The 21,083-nt window shown below is 40.8% G+C and overlaps 1 protein-coding gene and 1 pseudogene across 1 annotated transcript in view; one reads left to right on the forward strand and one right to left on the reverse strand.

Annotated features, from left to right (window-relative positions):
* LHCGR (luteinizing hormone/choriogonadotropin receptor) overlaps positions 1 to 8,473 on the reverse strand; it is a 76,066-nt gene extending 67,593 nt beyond the window's left edge. The window contains exons 1-3 of the mRNA XM_077915851.1: positions 8,435 to 8,473; positions 8,015 to 8,204; positions 6,354 to 6,445 (exon numbers count right to left, since the gene is read on the reverse strand). Coding sequence (XP_077771977.1) covers positions 6,354 to 6,445; positions 8,015 to 8,204; positions 8,435 to 8,473 — 321 coding nt within the window. The remainder of the gene's footprint in view (positions 1 to 6,353; positions 6,446 to 8,014; positions 8,205 to 8,434) is intronic.
* Positions 8,472 to 9,259, forward strand: LOC144324409 (proteasome subunit alpha type-1 pseudogene; annotated as a pseudogene).
* Positions 9,260 to 21,083: the final 11,824 nt, after the last annotated feature.

Below are 21,083 nucleotides of genomic sequence, written 5' to 3' on the forward strand. Positions count from 1 at the left end.
GGAGAGGGAGAGAGACTCTTAAGCAGACTCCACGCTGAGCTCAGAGCCTGATGTGGGACTTGAACTCAGAACTCTGAGATCACAACCTGAGCAGAAGCCAACATTTGGACACTTAGCTGACTGTGCCATCCAGGTGCTCCAGGGGTTGTCAAACTCTTAGATTGACTTTTGAGAATTTGCTTAAGAAGCTGATTTTGGAGGTACGCTGGGAGATTCTGCTCTTGTATATTTGGTGTCACCATAGGAAATTTTCAAAGTGCCTCAAATGATTTTTTATTTTTTTGAGAAAAGACCCCAATCTACCTTCTGAGAAACACTGCTCCAGATGAAATCCAGGGAGAGAATGTTGGAAGAGAAGTAGGACAACTTGGCATATCTACCACAGGGAGGAGGAGGTGGGATCAGAGGAGCCATCAGATAGGTTCTAGGACACCAGGCAGAAGGCAAAATGGAAGGAATAGACAATCCATGCCAGCAACAAGATGAATGATAGGCCAACACAAAGGAAAAGTTTATTTTTCCTTGAAGTTAAAGATATGAAAGTTAAAATCCTACATAGGACTTGACTTCTACTAAATGAGCCAAGAGAAAAGTCACTTAAAGGAAACACCAAATGGTAGAGAAATAATAGTAAAACAAATATGCTCACGCATTTAAAGTGATTTAAGCCTTTTGGGAAGCAATACAGTTTTTCCCATCTAGATCCGGGCATATGTGCATACATACCCCTCAATCCACTGATTCTAGAACTCAGGATTTTCCAAAGGTAATTGAACGGGATAAAAATGTTGTGAGAATGAAGGAGTATTTCTATGAGACAGCCTGAACGTTCAGTGAAATTACAGTGACATAAAGAAATTCTGATTCACATAATCAATGGAATCCGCTGTAATTTTTAACAATTTGACTAATTTAGAGACATAGTAAAGTTAGATAGGTCAAATAAAAAAGTGAGAATATAAAATAATATTTACATTGTAAGCCCAATAACATAAACATACTCCTGTGAGGAGAGAAAAACGGACTCATTTTCTGTCCCAGTCTCACGTCTCTAAATGAGCGTCGTGCTCCATGTGCCCGGTGGTATCTAAAGCAAGCCTCGGATACCAGTTGGTGTTCTGAGCAGTGATATGGTTCTCAGGCGGCCCAGGTAGCTCTGTAAACCCCCTAAACCCCTCCTCGCTGGTTTGGTTTCCAGATCTTCCAACCCTTGCCTCTTTATGGAGCTTTGGATGCCACCTGTGACCCTCTGCATCTAATATCAGCCTCTGGTCTGTCTCACTCCTGGCTTTCACCTTCTCCTCAGACTCTGCTGTGACTGGCTTTCCCAGTTTCAGACAATCTCAGGTAGTAACATCTACTTCAACAGTCATAAAATGTCTTTTTTTGCATCAGAAACTGCTAAAACTATCCAAATGTAAAGCTGTATCTAATATTGAAAAATACAATACTTTTCATATTCCTCCCTCATCTAAAATTCTGGCATTTGCTTCATTTCTAAATAATATACTTCTATAGCAATCTCTTTTAATTCTCTATTGCTGTATAATAAATTAAACCACAAACCAAGCAGCCTAAAGCAGCACATATTTGTTATTGCACAGTTTCTGTGGGTCAGGAGTTTGGGTATAGCTTAGCTGGTGGAGGGTGGACAAGGTCAGGGGGAGGATCTGGTGGCCTGATCTCTCTGGATATAGACTTCCCATGAATAAAGCTGTTTTTAGCTCCACAGGGTACCTCCCACCCCCACCCCTCAACATCTGCAGTAAGTTGCGTCTCCAAGTGCTGAGATTTCCTAGATCTGCTAGTGGAATTGGCTTAATGCTTATCAGCATTCCTTTCTGCTTGGCTTTTGGGTCACACTGCTTGCATCAGCTACTGCTGTGGATTTTAGGTGGGTGTCAGAGCCCAGTAGCCCGGCCCTTGGCCCTTGGTCAATTACACTCCTATAGATGGAGGTCTGAGCAGTCTCATGGCTGCTGCAAACAATTTCTTCTCTCATTCCCTTTATCTTTTGGATGATTCCTTTTTTAGGGGGCAGGGTGGAGAGTGTATTTAAAAAAAAAAAATCCTTCCTTTATTTTAGTGGCATCTAGGGAAGGAAAGGAAATAGATGGATGTAGTTCTGTGTTCATTTTTTTCAATCATTTAAGATGATTCTCTCCACAACTTACAAAATGTGTTTATACTTTTAAGGAAAGTTTAAAGAAGACGAAAAAGGTGATCTGAAGGGCTATATGCAGAAAGCCGGAAGATGATAGAGTTTGAAAAAGCTGTGGGACTTGCTAACTAGGGAGTCAGTGAATTTATTGTTGATTCCACAGTTTTGGGGGTGACAGCCAGCATGGAAGAGACTGAAGACAAGTAGGTGAAGACAAGTCTGTCAAGAAGTCAGGTGGCAAAAAGAAGAAGAGGAAGAGAGCATTACTCTAGGGGTGAGCTGGGTAAAGGGAAGGGAAACCTTAACAGGTTCTTAGTAAACATAAAAAAGAGCTAGAATGGAAGGAGAGACAGAGGACGCAAATAAGAAAGGACATTATGAGCATGGTCTACGAAGAGGCAGTGTAGGGGATGGGATCAAGAATGCACATGGAGGGCTAGTTCCAATAGCAAGAGGGATACCTCTCTCTCAGAGATATGAGCAATGGAAGGAGGGAGGTGCGTACATAAAGAGAGGTTTCAGTGGTCCATCAGTTAGGATTGCTTTTAGCTGCAAGAAGCAGAAACTTCACTACTGTGGCTTAAATAAGTAGGAGTTTAGGTGATAGGCAGCCCAGAACCAGCATGACGGCAATAAGACACTGCCAAGGACTCAAGATCTTTCCATCTTGCTCTATGAATGAATGAATGCATGCATGCATGCATGAATGAATGAATGGGCAAAATATTGGGAGGTAACTATGATATTCTCATTAGGACTTTTCTCTCTCAATGAGAAACAATGTGAATGACCAAACCGTGGTACTTTGTTTAAATAATCTGGTATGTTAAACTGAATATCATGTGGCTTTTTAAAAATATGTAAATGAGGTGGGAATGCAACCAAAACCAAAACCAAAACCAAAACCTAGATTCTGTAGTGTTAACTAAAATAAAACCTTAAAATGAGTACATTCAATGCAGTTCTGAAAAGTTGTATCTTACAATATTAAAGCAAGGAGAGACCATTGTATCTTGACACTAGTTTAGGTTTATGGTGAAAAGGGCTGGGGTTTTCCTTTCTTGATGATTCTTCTTATATTTCACCATAAAGACATTGATATATAATTTAAAAATTAAAAAGCCCATTTAGAACATTCCTTGAGCAGCTCTACAAGAAAGGCACTCCAAAAACGAAGGCATGATCATCAAAATATGATCACATCGTAAACACACACAAGGATGGTCATTAAATTCTGATAACGAGGTTCTAGTTGGAATGTTGGTGTGATGAAGTCTCCGTGAATCTGCTTGCTGTGGTCAGCCAGCACTGAGGACTAACCTAGATTTTGGGAGGCTGCTCGAGGGGTGGAATATGTGGCATCATCTCTGTGGTTCATGAACGCCTCTTCCCCAAATCTCTCTCTACCTCCTGCACAGGTCTGCAGTTCTTCGGGGGGAGCAATGCTTTCTTCCGTTCAAGGAGAGGCACTGTGACCTTCACACTGCGTGTGAATGATGGTGTTTTTCCAAAGGAAAGGTTTTAATATCTGTGAAGGGAAAGAAGTGGGGGAGGACACAGGGACATCTAGCCCCTTCCTGAATGTGCTATTAGGCATGAATCCAAAATCTCACATCAAATGGCCTTCGGTCCCTCACTCCTGAATTATCTCCTCTCGTCTTATTGTGCAAAGATTCACAGGGCTGGAGGGGCTGGGCCCCGCCCTCTGATTTATCCTCCTGCCTCTGTCAGGAGCTTCAAGTCATCCCAGTGAAGCTAGTTCCCCCTATTTTTAAGCAGCAGAAGAGGATGTTCTTCAACATCCTTCAGTCATACCTTCTTTGTCTGATAAGACTCACCCCAGAAATGCTTCCCTAAGCTAAACTTTCTAAACTACCTCCCTCACCTGCATTTTTTAAAAGATTTTATTTATTTATTCATGAGACACACACACACACACACACACACACACACAGAGAGAGAGAGAGAGAGAGAGAGAGGCAGAGGGAAAAGCAGGCTTCATGCAGGAAGCCTGACGTGGGACTCGATCCCAGGTCTCCAAGATCACACCTTGGGCTGAAGGTGGTGCTAAACCGCTGAGCTACCCGGGCTGCCCTCTAACCTGCATTTTACAGCCTGTTACTTGTTGGATTGCCATTAGAGATTGAGAATCCTTAATCATAGTCCTTCAGAATTTTTATCTGGCAGCTCTAACTAGGTGAGGGGTTAGTTACCTAATTGTCCTTTACTGACACTATGCTCAGTGACCTAGGAGCTCAGAGGCTGCTGGACAGTCTTTCTAGGTCTAGAATGTGAGGAGAGCAATATTCACCTCCCTCCTCCTTGCACACACCTTGTAATGACCCATGAGATAATATGCATAAAAGTACTCAGGGAAATATAAACAAGCTCGAGTTTAATATTTACATCCTTCTCACTTTTCCCTTGAGTCTTTGCTATTGTCGGAGCCTTCTCTGTCGTCCAGCACTGACTCGGGCATTTCATGGCATTCCCAGCAGGAGCCTCACAGGCTCCAGCTGCACCTGCTCCTGCCTGCTAGCTTGCAGCTCTGTGCAGTTCACCGTACTGATGGCTCAGTCCGAAAGGATTCCCTGGGGATGGTCTCTTTCCTTACCTCCTTTGCAACTTGCTGAATTCTTGGAGACATGTGTTCTCAACTGGGGGTGTTTCTCCCTTTTCCTCCCTTCCCAGCAGAGGACATTTGGCAATGTCTGGAGTCATTTCTGGTTATCATAGTAGTAGGTAGAAGCCAGGGACGCTGCCAAACAGCAGGCGATGTATGACAGTCCCCTAACCAAGAATTACCTGGCCCAAAATGTCAGTAGTGCAGAGGTTGAGAAATTTTGTTATAGATTAAAGCTCACATATTCTTTTTTTTTTTTTAAAGAGGCTTAGCACGGTCTAATTGATATATAAATAATTTGATGTGTTTGACATCACCACATGTGAAACTATCACTACGATCAAGAGAATGAACATATCCATTACCACCAAAAGTTTCCCCCATTGTTTTGTAATTTAGACCTCTGCTTTCCCATCCATCCCACCCTCTCATCCCCAGCCAATCACTGATTTGCTTTCTATCACTATAGATTGGTTTTCATATTCTAGAATTTTATATAAATGGAATCAATCATATGGCATATACTCTTTTTTTTTTTTTTTTGGTCTGGCTTCTTTCACTCAGCATAATTATTCTGAGATTTATTCATGTCATTGCTGAATGACTTATTCTTTTTTTTTTAATTTAAATTCAATTAGCCAACATTAGTACATCATTAGTTTCAGATATAGTGTCCAGTAATTTATCAGTTGTGTATAACACCCAGTGCTCATCACATCATGTGCCCTCCTTAATGCCTACCACCCAATTACATATCCCCCCACCTCCCTCCCCTCCAGCAACTGTCAGTTTGTTTCCTAGAGTTAAGAGTCTCTCATGGTTTGTCTCCCTCTCCGATGACTTCCCATTCAGTTTTCTTTCTTTTCCCCTCTGATCCTCCGCACTGTTTCTTATATTCTACGTATCAGTGAAACCATATGATAATTGTGAATGATTTATTCTTTTTGTTGTTGTTGTTAAAGAATTTATTTATTTATTCACAAGAGAGACACACACACAGAGGCAGAGACACAGGCAGAGGGAGAAGCAAGCTCCATGCAGGGAGCCTGATGTAGGACTTGATCCCAGGACTCCAGGATCATGCCCTGGGCAGAAGGCAGGCACTAAACCACTGAGCCACCCAGGCATCCCATGAAGGACTTATTCTTGAAAAGGAAAAAAAGCTTATGGTTGAGAATAAAGAGATACGACCTCTAGGTCCTGGGCCACTACTTGATGATTTACTTCCCAGATGGGATACCTCACTCAGCTTTTCTATAGTTTTTGTTTCTGTTTTGCTTTCATGGTCACTTCTTATCATGGTCCTCAGTACCTGGTCAATGAGCTACCTTAGTGGTCTCCTAATAGGAGACTTCTAGTTTCTAGTCTCTGTTTTTTTAATTAAAATCTCATTCTTTCCTTTCTCTCAGGAACATCTCAGAGAGCTGATGTGTCAGATATTAGCCTGAGAAATACTGCCCTGACATAGCATTTTTGTTTTCAAAATTCTACATTTCAGTTTTTATGCACGCACAGTGCATATACAGAGAAATAAATCTTGAGACATCATTTCTAAGTGCCAATACTTACCTGGTTTTGTCCACTTTGGTGTTCAGAATCTTCCCTGGAATGATATCCAGTCATGGTATCAATGTTTAGTAATAACAGGATGGATTCTTTAACTAGGGATTTTGTGAAGACCATAAAGAAATTAGTTGACAATAGTTGAACTCACATGTAATTGAGAATTATATGTCTTTTCCTATATAGGCAGCCTTTTCCTATATAGACATTATTACACAGTGATGACGTATGTTTTTGGAGTGGTATTCTTGAATAACTCTTAAGTTACTCCTTTCAAGATAACTGATAAAATATTTATTCTTAAGAAAATAGTGCTCTTTTTAGTCTGGTCTATAGTTTTCTTTTCCAGCTGTTTCCAAATAGCCGGATTCAATAGGGTGTGGCCAATAATATTTTCTCTTACCACCTAGTCTGCTCTGGGGTGATTATTTTCTTATATTAATATTTGTACTATTTTTCTCCAGCCTGCTCTTGGTTTTTGCATCTGCAATTGTCCCAAGTTCATTTTAAGTAACAGATGTCATTACTAGGGTGAGGATGTTTTTCTCTCCACATACACATATGCCCTGCCCCTGGTGCCTTGTTACCTGGAAAGGCTCTCTTCTGTCTATGATGGTCACTGTTCATCTTGTCAATTTAGTATTCCCTTCATTTGGTAGCAGCACTCTGCTTTCCTTTTAGGGGAACTCTCTGTCCCCTCTTTAACCTATTGATCTGAGTGCTCCTTGACCTTCAAGTGTCTTATCCAAGAGGTGGCAAGCCCATGACTAGGGTTGGGCCCATCAGAGTCTCGCCTGGGGGTTTCATCTCCAGTGGCGGCTGGAGCTGAGCCATTTTCTTTCATCTGAGAGATACTGACTGAAATTCTTGGAACTCTTCTTTTCTTGTCCTTCTTGAGGACTGCGTGTTCAGATCTTTCTTCAGTTCTAGGACGTTACCCAATGTTTTGTTGTCCCAACAAATTATTATTATTTTGTCTATATATATTTTTTTAGTCAGTTTTAATGCTTACAACCAAAGAACCCAATGGTATACAAAGTCTCTCTTTGCTTTTCTTTCCATATATGGTCTTTTCTGTTCTATGCTCCATTGACCCAAAGTAGAACGGAGTGCTTCCTCCTTTTATTTTTTTTAAAGATTTTATTTATTTATTCATGAGAGACACAAAGAGAGTCAGAGACAGAGGCAGAGGGAGAAGCAGGCTCCCTGCGGGGAACTGAGTCCTGGACTTGGACTCGATCCCAGGACTCCGGGATCACACCCTGAGCTGAAGGCAGACGCTTAAGCACTGAGCTACCCAGGTGCCCCAAGTGCTTCTTCCTTTTAGCAAGCAGATTAGCTTCCTAACTGTGGAATGAGTAGGAGACTGCCCTGATTGGCCTTGGTGGCCGTGGAAGAGCCTGAGGAATGCCTGGAAGAGCAACAAGGGGAGGGGGAGGCGGAGAGTGATTTCCCTGGGATTCCAATAAGACACCAGAACTGAAGGGAGGCAGGGAGAAAGCCCAGTGAGGACTTAGGCTCAGTAATGTGAGAGCCCCTTGCCTAAAGCAGCGGCAAGATTTCAGGGGAGGGCGAATGATGAATCTAGGGAGCCTGACCTTAGGCCCCCATTCTATCAATGGCAAAAATTCCTTTTCTGTATGCTGGTCATGGAAGCAGAGACACACCAGACTTCACAGGTTCACTGTGGGTTGGGACTATGAGGATATCAGCAGTGACCACGATGGACAGGAGGGTGGAGACCCTCACTCTGTTTTTCTGAGCCTCATGGAAGTCTGCTGGATTCTGGAAAGACCCTGAGGAAGAAGGAGATCCCAGTAATGCCTGAGATTGAAGTTCTTGCAAGGAATTGGGATTCTAAGAGGATGAGATGTCAAAATGGAAATTGATTTAATAAAAATAGAGATGTAGATTTTTTGGTATGTCTTAGTTCGTAGACTTGAGATTCATCATGGCTTTAAGCCCTTAAAAAATTCCTTCATCCATAGATGAATGAGTGTATTGAGTGCAAATTCTATCCCAAACATTAGCAAGACTGTGGGTAATGCAGACTCTGGCTGAGTCAGCCACGCTCCTGAAGCCGCCACCTCTGCTGGAGGCCGCAGCGGGACCTGCGCCCGAACCATGTTTCGCATCCAGTAAGACAATGACATCACTGTTTGGAGCCCTCAGGTCAGGACTCATCAAATTGAATATGCAATGGAAGCTGTCAAACAAGGTTCAGCCACAGTTGGTCTGAAATCAAAAACCCATGCAGTGTTGGTTGCATTGAAGAGAGCACAGTCAGAGCTTGCAGCTCATCAGAAGAAAATTCTTCAGGTTGATAACCATATTGGTATCTCAATTGCGGGACTTACTGCTGATGCTAGACTGTTATGTAATTATGCACCAGGAGTGTTTGGATTCCAGATTTGTATTTGACAGACCTCTTCCTGTGTCTCGTCTTGTATCTCTAATTGGAAGCAAGACCCAGATACCAACACAACGGTATAGCCGGAGACCATATGGTGTTGGACTGCTTATTGCTGGTTATGATGATATGGGCCCTCACATTTTCCAAACCTGTCCATCTGCCAACTATTTTGACTGTAGAGCCATGTCCATTGGAGCCCGTTCTCAATCAGCTCGTACTTACCTGGAGAGACATATGTCTGGGTTTATGGAGTGCAATTTGAATGAACTGGTTAAACCTGGTCTACGTGCCTTACGAGAGACACTTCCTGCAGAACAGGACCTAACTACAAAGAATGTTTCCATTGGAATTGTTGGTAAATACTTGGAGTTTACGATTTATGATGATGATGATGTATCTCCGTTCCTGGAAGGTGTTGAAGAAAGACCACAGAGAAAGGCACAGCCTGCTCAACCTTGATGAACCTGCAGAAAAGGCTGATGAACCAATGGAGCAATAAGTCACAAACAAGTCTATATGTGTATTATCAAATATGTAAGAATGCAGGAGCCCTTACTGATGACACTAATCTATACTTTGAACCAAAAGATGCAGCGTGGTCTTCTGGTATGTTTTAGGAATCGGTCCAGATGTGTTTTTCCCAAGTAACTTGTCTGAACCATATAATGGTGTGCATTTTTCTTTGAGAGGGTCTATATAATTATTTTCTAGAAAGTATCGTTATCTGTACTAATGTTTTTATATGAAGAACATAGTGTCTTTGTGGTTTTAAAGACAACTGTGAAATAAAATTGTTTCACCTGCCTGTGGGGGGAGAAAAAAAACTCTGGCTGAGTCTTCCAACAACATACAGCCTAATGAGAAAGAGAAGACTCAAATATCTTGGAGAAAGTCAGATACCCTTAAGAGAGATAATCTTCAGCATCTGACAACATTTTAAGAGCTGCTACATTGTGCTTAATTGGCAAATGAGTGGTCTGGTCAATAAGCAATATGAATTCCGTGGCTATAACATTAAAGGAAAGTGGGAGAAAAAAAATAATTAAATGCTTTTTGTTCCAGTAAGGGTGAGTTTGCAAGGTTGCCTGTTCTGAGAAAAGGAATAGTTTGTTGCTGCATCTCAAGACTTCCCAGGGAGGGAGGCCATGCTTTGCCAGCCTGTGGTCTCACAGGTCTCCCTTCCAGAGAAGGGGGTCAGGCCGACTGGAGCAGTTTGTAGAAATCAAGCAGGCTGATAATGCGCTTAAAGATGTTTTCTGCTTGTCCTTTTCCCCTGTCTTCTCAAATATACAGCACTTGTCCAGGGCAGTGTCAGAGGAGCTTATGTTCCTTTTAAGCAATGAGACCCAGCAGGCAGGGGATTGCTTGGGGATTAGGGGAACTCAGAGTGGCTTTGTGTGTCAGGGACGTGGGCCTATTCTTACATGCTAGTATATAGCACAAGGTTGTTGGAAAGCCTTGCTTAAAAAAAAATCTCAAGTTATGGCCAACTTGGAGCTCTGGGCTCTGATGTAGACAAGGTGAAGAGATCAGATGAAGTTCCTTAGAGAGCCAGGCTGCGGGGTTGGGTGGATGACAAAGGGATTTGAGAGTCATGTTAGTGCAGAGTTTCTTCCAGGATATTCTCGGAGTAACTCCTCCATTTTGGAGTTTGGCTTTACTGTCTGTAAAATGACCACAAGGATATATAGATAGAACTTGAATCAAAACCAACCAAACAAACAAAAAAACCAATCAAAATATCCTACATTAACATATTAAGGAGCAGTCAGTTATTCAATTTATAACAAACATTGTCCCTTTTTTAAAATAGATTTTATTCATTTATTCATGAGAGACCCAGAGAAAGAGAGAGAGAGAGACAGACAGACAGACACAAGCAGAGGGAGAAGTAGGCTCCATGCAGGGAGCCGACTTGGGACTCAATCCCGGGTTTCCAGGATCACACCCTGGGCTGAAGGTGGCGCGAAACCACTGAGCTACCCGGGCTGCCCACATTGTCCCCTTTTTAAGAATTTATGGTAGAATCTATTTACAGGGCATTTGCTTTTCATTAAAAAAGTGGAACTTGATTTGCAAAATGTCTTTAAGGGAAATCTTGAGGTGAAAAATCCAAATGAACTGGGGTTCCTCCTCCAGTGGGTTCTGGGAATAGGTCTGGATTCTGGTCCACGCTTTGCCTACAAATAGCTGGGTTCCTTTGAGAGGAGTCTTAGAATTGTAGAGCCTTTGTGTTGGGACAGAATTAGAGGTCATCTAGTACAACCTTCTTCTGACAAAGATATTTCACTGATTAATATTTAGTCTCCTTATTTCCTGGGCCTTTGTGGGTCCATCTGGATGATAAGATAAGTTGACCCTCAATTTGAATCAGAGACCAGGGTAGGAAGGGAAGGGTTGAGAAAGTAGAGGCCAGGATTCTCAAAAGACTAAATGGAATGACATCACAATCTAGCAAAGACCAGGCTGTCTAAGTAAGAATGCTTAGGGAGTGAAAGTCTGTGCATTCATTTGTTCTTCACAGGGATACCTTCCCTGGTCAAATGTGAGGAAAAATTCTGAGACCTTGAGACACTTGAAGTTTACCCTGGAACTTCCTGCAGTTCTACCTCAACATTTTTAAATGCTAAATATTATTCCAAGGTTGAGTAGCCTCGGCTGGCTGTTTCTCCCTTGCTTTAGGTCCCCCTGCCTTCATCTCTTTACAACATGTAAACCTCAAGGGCATGTGGTTGGGTCTGGCTGAAATCAGCTGAATGTTTATCCAGGGTTTATCCAAGGAAGAACCCTTGGGTCATTGTCATGGCAATTTTGATAATCCTGACAGGGTGCAGATGTGGCTGTCCAGGGCAATCCGAGAGTGCCTGCCACTCTTCAGCCTCAGACACTGCTTGGGGCAAATGTGGCTTACTAACCCTTTCTCTGCCGTCTTTGTGCAAAAAAACAGTTCTCAAAATTTTAGTTATAAAAACCTTGGACCAAAAAAGAAAAAAAAAATCAAATACCTCATCTGGAGTGAGGGAAAAACAACAACAACAACAACTCTGTAAAGGCTGGATATATCACTGGGAGAACTGGACAAATAGGCCATTTCTGCTTAGCTACATTGCTTCTTTATTGTGTATTCACATGTCTATTCACCCTCTCCAACCAACCACCTTCTTTCCCACTTGACTCAAATCTGCAGAGGGACTCCACAAGGCCGGGTATCTTTTATAGTTCAACTCCTGATGTCTCCAATGCCTAGCATTGTGTCTAGTCACTTAATAGAAATTCAGTAATGTTTGCTGGAGGAATGAAGAGCTGGACGTAAGATGGCAGAGAGATGTGCTAGGAGACTCCTGATGGGCAGAGAACAGATGAAGGTAGGAGTAAGTGGTGCAAAGAGGCAGGGGATCCTGGTGCAGATGCTGAAACAAAGTATAGAAGGGAGTGAAGCTGGTGGGGCAGGGTGAGGATGCCATACCTTCAGTGGCAAGGCCATAGCCACGGCTTTTAAGCATAGAATCGGGGATCCCTGAGTGGCTCAGCAGTTTGGCACCTGCCTTTGGTCCGGGGCGTGATCCTGGAGTCCCGGGATTGGGACCCTTGTTGGGATCCCGGCATGGAGCCTGCTTCTCCCTCTGCCTGTCTCTGCCTCTCTCTCTCTCTCTCTCTCTCTCTCTCTCTGTCTATCATGAATAAATAAATAAAATCTTTTAAAAAATGTTAAAAAAGCATGGAATCAATACCATGAAGATCAATGCCAAGAAAAGTGAAACTTGATATCAAAATATGTGGAGACCTAGATAGAGTTGGAAAGAGCTTGGGGCCAGAGAGACCCAGCAAGGAGGGTGAACTTGTCTCTTTGAAAAAGTACAGAGTGAAGAAGACAGTGCTAGGGGACCCTGAGACCTGTTATAGCTCTATTCAGCTGGCCAGGAGCATAGCCAGGAGATAGATTCAAATGCCCAAAGAGTTGGGTACCAACTGGTACATGAATGTTCATAGCAGCATTATTCATACTAGCTGAAAAGTGGAAATAACTCAAATTTCTATGAACTGTTGAATGGATATGTAGAATGTGGTATATCCATATAATGGAATATCATGTAGCAATATAAAGTAACAAAGCATCAAACCATGCTGAGGCACAGATGAGCCTCAGAAATACTATGCAAAGTGAGAGAAATCAGGCACAGAAGGCCCTATGTTGAATTATTCTATTTATATGAAGTGGTTAGAGTAGGCAAATCATAAGGACACAAAGCAGGTTAGTAATTGCTAGGGGCTGAGGGATGAGGAATGGGGAGTGATTGCTAAATGCATATAGGGTTGTTTTTTTTTTTTTTTTTTTTTTGCAGGGAGTGATGAAAACATTCTAAAATTAGATTGTGGTGATGGTAATATAACTCCATGAATATACGAAACCCCATCAAATTATATACTTTAAAAGGGCAAATTGTATGGTATGTGAATCCTGTCCTAATAAAGCTGTCATTACAAAATAAAAGAGTCCACCACCTTGCATAAGGGCTTAAGAGTCTCTTGGGCTTTGGAGAAGAGGTTGCAGGGGTTCCAGAGAATAAGAATGGCCAATAGATCCTTAAAACAAGTTGTTCATGTTAGTAAATAATGTTTATGTTCAAACCACTTCACAAGTCTGCAAATGATCGTCTTTTTCTTTCTATTTATTACAAATGTGGGCTGGTACAAATGCAGCTTGGATGGGGCCCACTCGTGCTGAGTGCTCCACGAGTCCCCCCAACTCCTGCTAGCTGCATGCCAGTGAAGGAACCCCAGGAATACCTGGGCTCTTGCTCCATGTGTCTCAGGGAGCTTTAGGAAGTGTCTCTTTCAGGTTTCACCTGCTTTTATCATTAACCTCTTTCTCCAGGACTTAATCTCTGCCGAGGGACAGTTTGAATGATAGACACTGTCTTCAAAATGACCCCTCCCTTAGGCTCTGATCCATGATCTTTAAATCAGGTTGCGAGCTTTGATACCATTAAAATAAGAGGCTTCTCTGGAAGCTGCCAATACTGTGTTGGTAAATCAGCTCTCCAGAAAAGAGATTAAGTTAAGTAGCAAATGGCAGAGCCAGGACTAGAGTCTCTGCCTTCTGACTCCAAAACAGGTGCTTTTAATCACTGGTCTACCCAACTCACTCCTAAAATACATTAGTTCACAAGATCTCTAACTGTACGGTCTTCAGAGAGGAAATGGCACAAACCAAGAGGCATTGGACTAAGTTAAGAAGATGGATATTCTAAAACCTCTACTACAACTGATTTCAAACAAACAATGATATATGTGATGTCATTGAACGTAGAGCGGGGAAGGTTAGGAATAAAAACGGCTCTTGAGGGGTGGAATGAGCCTGCTCCGGCATACCATCGCACTTGGGTCTTTAGGGCAAGTACATCCTGGTGGCTCTTTCACCAACTCTGCAGTCCCATTTAGATGGGTTTATCCTAGAGTATTCAGAACACATGAAACATTTCCACTTTTTCCCCCATATCCATTTATTTAACACTTGTGTAGGCACACAGGACTGAGATTAGTTATTAATGAAGAAGTGATACACATAGGTTTTGATGTGAACAAATTCCACAGCAAACTATTGATAGAGATGAGATTAGATCCTAGATTCCTCATGGACCCAAGATGGTTTGTTATCCTGCCAATTGTGGAAAGCATATGATTATGTAGTGTAGATCATATAAATTTATATAGGGCTTAAATGTAAACTAGTGGAATTCTTTTCGCATATTCTACCTAGATCCTAGTCTCCAATCTGGTAGAGAAACCTAAACTTTAGCATGTCATTAATCATTTTTCTTAGGTGTCCATCCTCACCTTTGCATTTTTTTTAATCAAAAACTTTTAAACAACCATCATCACAATCTAATTTTAAAGCATTATCAACAACCATCAGAAGAAACTCCATACATGTCGACAGTCACTCTATTTTTTTAAAGATTTTATTTATTTATTCATGAAAGACACAGAGACAGAGAGGCAGAGACATAGGCAGAGAGAAGCAGGCTCCACACACGAGCCTGATGGGACTCGATCCCGGGACTCCAGGACCACACCCTGGGCTGAAGGCAGGCGCTAAACCCCTGAGCCACCCAGGGATCCCTGACAGTCACTCTTTATTCTTGCTTCCTTCCACCACTGTCCTAACCTGTATCCAGCCACTAATTTGCCTTCTGTTTCTGTGGATTTTTGTATCTGGACATCGCATGTGAATGGAATGATACAATATGTGGTTTTATTGTGTTTGGATTCTCTCATTTAGTATAATGTTTTCAAGATTTCTCTGTGTCATAGCATGTCTCAGCACTTTATTCTTTTTTAAAAAAGACTTGTTATTATTATTATTATTATTTTATTTTAGAGAGAGAGAGAGAGCATGTGTGGGAGGGGCAGAGGGAGAGGGACTCCTAAGCAGATTCTGTGCTGAGTGTGGAGCCCAGGGCAGGGCTCCTTCTCACGATTCTGAGATCACGATGAGCCAAAACCGAGAGTTGAATGCTTAACTGATTATGCCACTTGGGTGTCCCCACTTTGTTCTTTTTCTATTGCTAAATCATATTACGTTATATGGATATGTCACATTTTGTTTATCATTTGATGGGCATTTGGGTTGTTTCCATTTTTTTGACTATTATGAATAACTAGTATAAATTATGAACAATTGTGTATATGTTTTTGTGTGGACATTAGTTTTTATTTCTTTTGGATATACACCTAGGAGTGGACTTGCTAGGTTATGTGGTAATTCTATGCTTGACCTTTTGAGGAATTCCCAAACTATTTTCCAGCATGAGTGTATTATTTCATAGTCCCACCAATAGTATATGAGTTTTGATTTCTCCACATCTTCACCAGCACTTGTTATTTTCCCCTCTTTTTGATTATAGCAATCCTAATATTTGTGAGGTGTCATCTCATTGTGGTTTTGATTTGCACTTCACTAATGATTGAGATGTTAAATGTCTTTTTATATGCTTATTGACTATTTGTCTTCTTTGGAGAAGTGTCTATTCAAATTCTTTGCTCATATTAAAATTGAGTTGTCTTTTTACTGATGAGTTGTAAGGCTTCTAGATACAAGTATCTGGGGGATCCCTGGGTGGCGCAGTGGTTTGGCGCCTGCCTTTGGCCCAGGGCGTGATCCTGGAGACCCGAGATCGAATCCCACGTCGGGCTCCCGGTGCATGGAGCCTGCTTCTCCCTCTGCCTGAGTCTCTGCCTCTCTCTCTCTCTCTGTGTGACTATCATAAATAATAAATAAAAAAAAATAGATACAAGTATCTGGTCAGATATATTTCTTGCAAATATTATCTCTCATTCTCTGGGTTGTCTTTTCACTTTCTTGGTGGTATCATATGATTTGATGAACATAGTTTTTAATTTTGATGAAGTCCAATCTACCTATATTTTCTTTTGTTACTTGTATTTTTGATGTGATGTCTAAGAAGTCACATAACTTAAGGTTATGATTGATTCCTATATTCTGTCCTGTGAGTTTTGAAATTTTAACTCTCACATTTAGGTTTGTGATCCATTTTGAGTTAATTTTTGTGGGTAGTGTGAAGTAGTGGCCCAACTTGGATATCCAGTTATCTTCGCACTATTTCTTGTAAAACTGCTTTCTTCAATGAATTGTCTTGACATGCTTATCTAAAATCATCTGACCAGGAGTGCCTGGCTGGCTAGCTTGGTAGAGCATGTGATTCTTGATCTTGGGGTTGTGAGTTCAAGTCCCATATTAGGTATAGAGATTACTTCAAAATAAAATCTTAAAAAAAAAAATCACTTGACCATAAAGGTGTTAGTTTATTTCTAGATTTTCACTTCTATTCCATTGTCTGTACATCGACACCCCTGCCAGCACCACTGTCTTGATTACTTTGTAATAAGTTTTATCATGAAAAACGTAAAGGATTTTATCAAATACTTTTCCTAATCTATTGAGATGATCATGTGGCTTTTATACTTTATTCTATTAATATGGATGTTAAACTAACTTTGTAAATCCCTTTTGTTTTTAACTAAGACCATGAAAATTTTGGAAAAGCCTGGCTGCTGTTTTCTGTTGCTTTTTGAAGTTTTGCTTTTGAATTAGGATCAGCCTAAAGGTGACTGTATTTAAATATTTTGTGAAGCTTAGCCATGGGATTCACTTCCAGGATAAACTGGGATCTGACAGCCATGTATCCTTTGGAGGTGTTATGAACTGAATATTTGTATCCCCTCTTCCCATTCATGTTGACATCCTAGCCCCCAATGCAATAGTATTAGGAAGTGAGGCCTCTGGAAGGTGACTAGATCATGAAGGTGGAGCCCTCATGAATGAATAAGGAGTTAGTGCCCTTATAAAAGAGACCCCAGAGACCTCTCTCACCATTTTTTATCATGTGTGAACACAAGGAGAAGATGACCATCTATGAACCTCACCTGAAACTGAATCTGCAGTGCCTTGATCTTAAAATTCCCAGCTTCTAGAACTATGAGAAATAAAGCTTTGTTGTGTAAGCCACCCAGTCTATGGTATTTTTGTGAGAGTAGTACAAAGTGACTAATACAGGGGACAATAAGATGGATGATTGTCTTGTCCAGGGGATCAGAAGTGGAGCTAGTGGGGCTAGATCAGGTGCAGTCAAAGGTATTAGGACTGGGAAATCATAAATGGCCTGATGCTCATGAGTGGGGTTCATAGGCGGGCAGACAGAGCTGTGTCTTGGGTAGGAGCCAGAGTGGAAGGGAGAAGAGGCAGGCTGAAGTGGTGAGTATTTGACGAGGTAAGGATAGGTAGAAACAATGCTTTTTAGAGCTTATATACCATTTATCTTGGACTGATCACCCTGGCTAGGCTTTCAACATATTGTGATTGCAATCTCTCATCCAGAGAGATACTGAACTTCTCTCAATACCCTGTTCTTAGCCACTAGGGCTTTTCAACTCATGAATATTCCCTGATGTTATCTTTTGGGACTGGGTTGGTTTGTGGCAGTGGTGAAGAACTGGGTGGGTGGAGGCTACCTCTTCTAAGGCTCAGGTTGTTGATGGTCAGAGCCCTGTGGGTTCCAGAAGCTGGTCCTTCCCACTTGGTGCCCAACTGACTATGGATGGATTTAGGATGGCATTCACTTTCTTGACTTAATTTAGTCTAAGGTACCTCTTAGCCTGGGACATTTTCTTTCTGAAGGGCTTACAGATATGTGAGTGTTTTAGGAGTGAGTGGGGGCAGTCCAGTGATTAAGAGCATCATCTTTGCTGTCAGAGAGACAAGAGCTTTGCCATTTGCTACTTACTTAACCTCTCTAAGTCTCAATTTCCTTATCTGCCAAATGGAAAGATTTTGAGTACCTACTTCTTAGATTTTATCTGAGATGTATATGGAGTTTGTAAACAGTGCCAGCTCACAAGTGTTCAACAGTAGCTGTTGCTATAATTAATGATGATTATGATGGTGCAAATGCTCCAGCCCTTTACTCTCCCTGATGATTGTCTGACGTAGCATCCAGTGCATTTTGGAGAGCATGGTACGTGGCTTTTGACCCTGGAGATAAAATTGGAAGACCAAGAAAAGAATAGAAAAATTTATTGGGAAGTTTGTGTGGACGTGCATGGAAAAATGAGCTCTTGCATTTGCATTTGATTTAGTTTCTCCAGCGGAAAAAAAAATGCTAATGAATATGATTAAATGGCTGTGCTTAATCCTGCAATTTAAGAAGGAAAAGAAGTCATTAGCGAGTTGATTCTTATTATTAATACTCAAGGTAATCAGCCTCACTTGTAGAGACTGATTAAAAGTAAATGTCCAAATGAAAACACTGGGTTTAAATTAATGAAAGTTGGAGCCCCAAATATTTAAGATGGTAATCTGTGGTTCCACAATAAGATCAAAGCGATTAAATTATTGGCCATATTTGAACAGGAACATGTGTATATTTTGTCTTTGTTTCTCTAAATAAGAACAGGGAGTGAAAATTTCTAGTCTGATGCTTTAATAAAAACTTTTCATTTTTCTTGCTTAGGTATTTGTTGTTTCGTTCAACTTTTGTTCCTTCTCTGATAGTCACATGGCTTTAAAAAATTCTGACAAGTCTTGATAGAAATGCCTCAGTGAAGACTCATTTGAATAGGTTCACCATCAGTCATTATTTATTGGCCTGCACTTTTACATGAGCTAAAACATTCAGTACTAACTTACACATTAGCAAGAAGATAGTGATAGTGGATCCCGGCAGAACAGTAAGGCTTTTGACAGAAGAAGATTGCCTAATTTTGGCCCATGCTGCCCTTCTGTCATCAGCTAAGATACCAAACTGTTTAGTGCTCATATACCTTGGTTTACCAGAAATATATGTTTTAGAGAAAATGAAATATTTGCAAGTTAAATTCTATTTTAAGCGATGTAAGGTAGCTTTCCCCTTAAATTATCTGGCAGATCTTTTGGAAAGAGCTACCAAGTGCCCTCTCTTTCTCATACCTTCAATTGTTCCCCCTCTGCTGTCTTTTTTTTTTTTTTTTTTTTGCTTTGGAAGGTACTCAGGTGACTCCAGGATCCCTTCCTTGGCCCCTGGCCACGACCAATCTAATCTGTTTTTATGAATTCAGTTTTTCTTAGATTCCATATTTAAGTGAGATCATGCAGTATTTGTCTTCTCCATATGACTTAACCTCACTTAGCATAATGCTTTCAAGGTCCATCCATGCTGTTGCAAATGGTAGGATTTCCTCATTTTTTATCGCTAATATTCCATTGCATATATATAAATCACAATTTTTTAATCCTTTTGTTCATTGATGGACACTTAGGTTGTTTCCATGTCTTGGTTATTATAAATAATGCTGTTATGAACATGGGAGTGTAGGTATCTTTTTGACTTAGTGTTTTTGTTTCTCTTATCTTTAAAAATAGCCATTTTAACAGGTGTGATGTGGTAACTCATTGTAATTTAAATTTGCATTTCCTAATGATTTTTTTTTTTTTTTTTTTTTTTTTAGAATTTTTATTTATTTATGATAGTCACACAGAGAGAGAGAGAGGCAGAGACACAGGCAGAGGGAGAAGCAGGCTCCATGCACTGGGAGCCCGACGTGGGATTCGATCCCGGGTCTGCAGGATCACGCCCTGGGCCAAAGGCAGGCGCTAAACCGCTGCACCACCCAGCGATCCCTGCATTTCCTAATGATTAATGATGTTGAGCATCTTGTCATGTACCCGCTGGCCATTTGATTGTTTTTGGAAAAATGTCTATTCAGTTCCTTGTCCATCTTCAAGTCAGATTATTATCATTTGCTATGAGTCATAGGAATTCCTTATATATTATGAATATTGACCCCTTCTCAGATATATGATTTACAATTGTTTTCTCCCATTCGGTAGTTTGTCTTTTCACTTTGTTGCTTGTTTCTTTTGCTGTACAGAAGCTTTCAGTGTATGTAACCCCACTTATTATTTTTTGCTTTTGTTGCTTGTGCTTTTGGGGTCATATCCGAAAAAAATCATTGCTGAGAACCATATCGAGGAGCTTTTTCTTATTTTTTTGGTTTCGGGTTGTATATTTAACTCTTTAATTTACTTGGAGTTATTTTTGTGAGTGGTACAAGATAAGGCCCCAGCCCATCATCCTTTTCAGTGTTTCCTTGTGACTCTTTATTCAGCTTTTCTACTAACTTTGTAGACAAATCATGTAAACTCTCTGTCTCATTCCAAATGTAAAATAGGTATTATATCAATGATCTTCTGGGTAATTGTGAGGATTAAACATATTAATCCTACATAAATATATGTGTAACAAGCCTAGCATAGCACTAAACATACAGTACACACTCCATAATTGTTGTTTATTTTCTTCCCATTTTTTCCTCTTTAAAATTTTGCTTTCACAATAAGGCATTAAAGACTTAACAAGAATGTTTAAGGAGTTATTATTCTTTGTGGTATTTGCATTTTATTCTAGGTAATTAGCTCAATCGATCATACTTTCATTCCATATCAATGAATATATTTTATGGGCCCCTGTATTCCAGAAACTGTGTTAACTTTAGCCGTTAAAAATTAAGCAACAAAATATTAGGTGTCCAATGTTCCTGCAATTTTACTTAGTGGGTTTGAACCTGAACACACAGAGCTGGTAAGATACTTGAATTATCCTAGTAGTATTAGCAGGGTCTTTTCCCTGTCTAAAAATTTCAGTATTGGTGGAATGCTTAAAAATGGTCACCAGAATTGAGAAATTTATTATCTCTGAAGGCAAGGACAGAAAGAAACAGACTCAGGAAAGACAGCACACCAAACATTGAAGGCTTCCCCAATATTG

The sequence above is a fragment of the Canis aureus genome, chromosome 11 (genome assembly GCF_053574225.1).
Source record: "Canis aureus isolate CA01 chromosome 11, VMU_Caureus_v.1.0, whole genome shotgun sequence".
Classification (NCBI taxonomy): domain Eukaryota; kingdom Metazoa; phylum Chordata; class Mammalia; order Carnivora; family Canidae; genus Canis; species Canis aureus.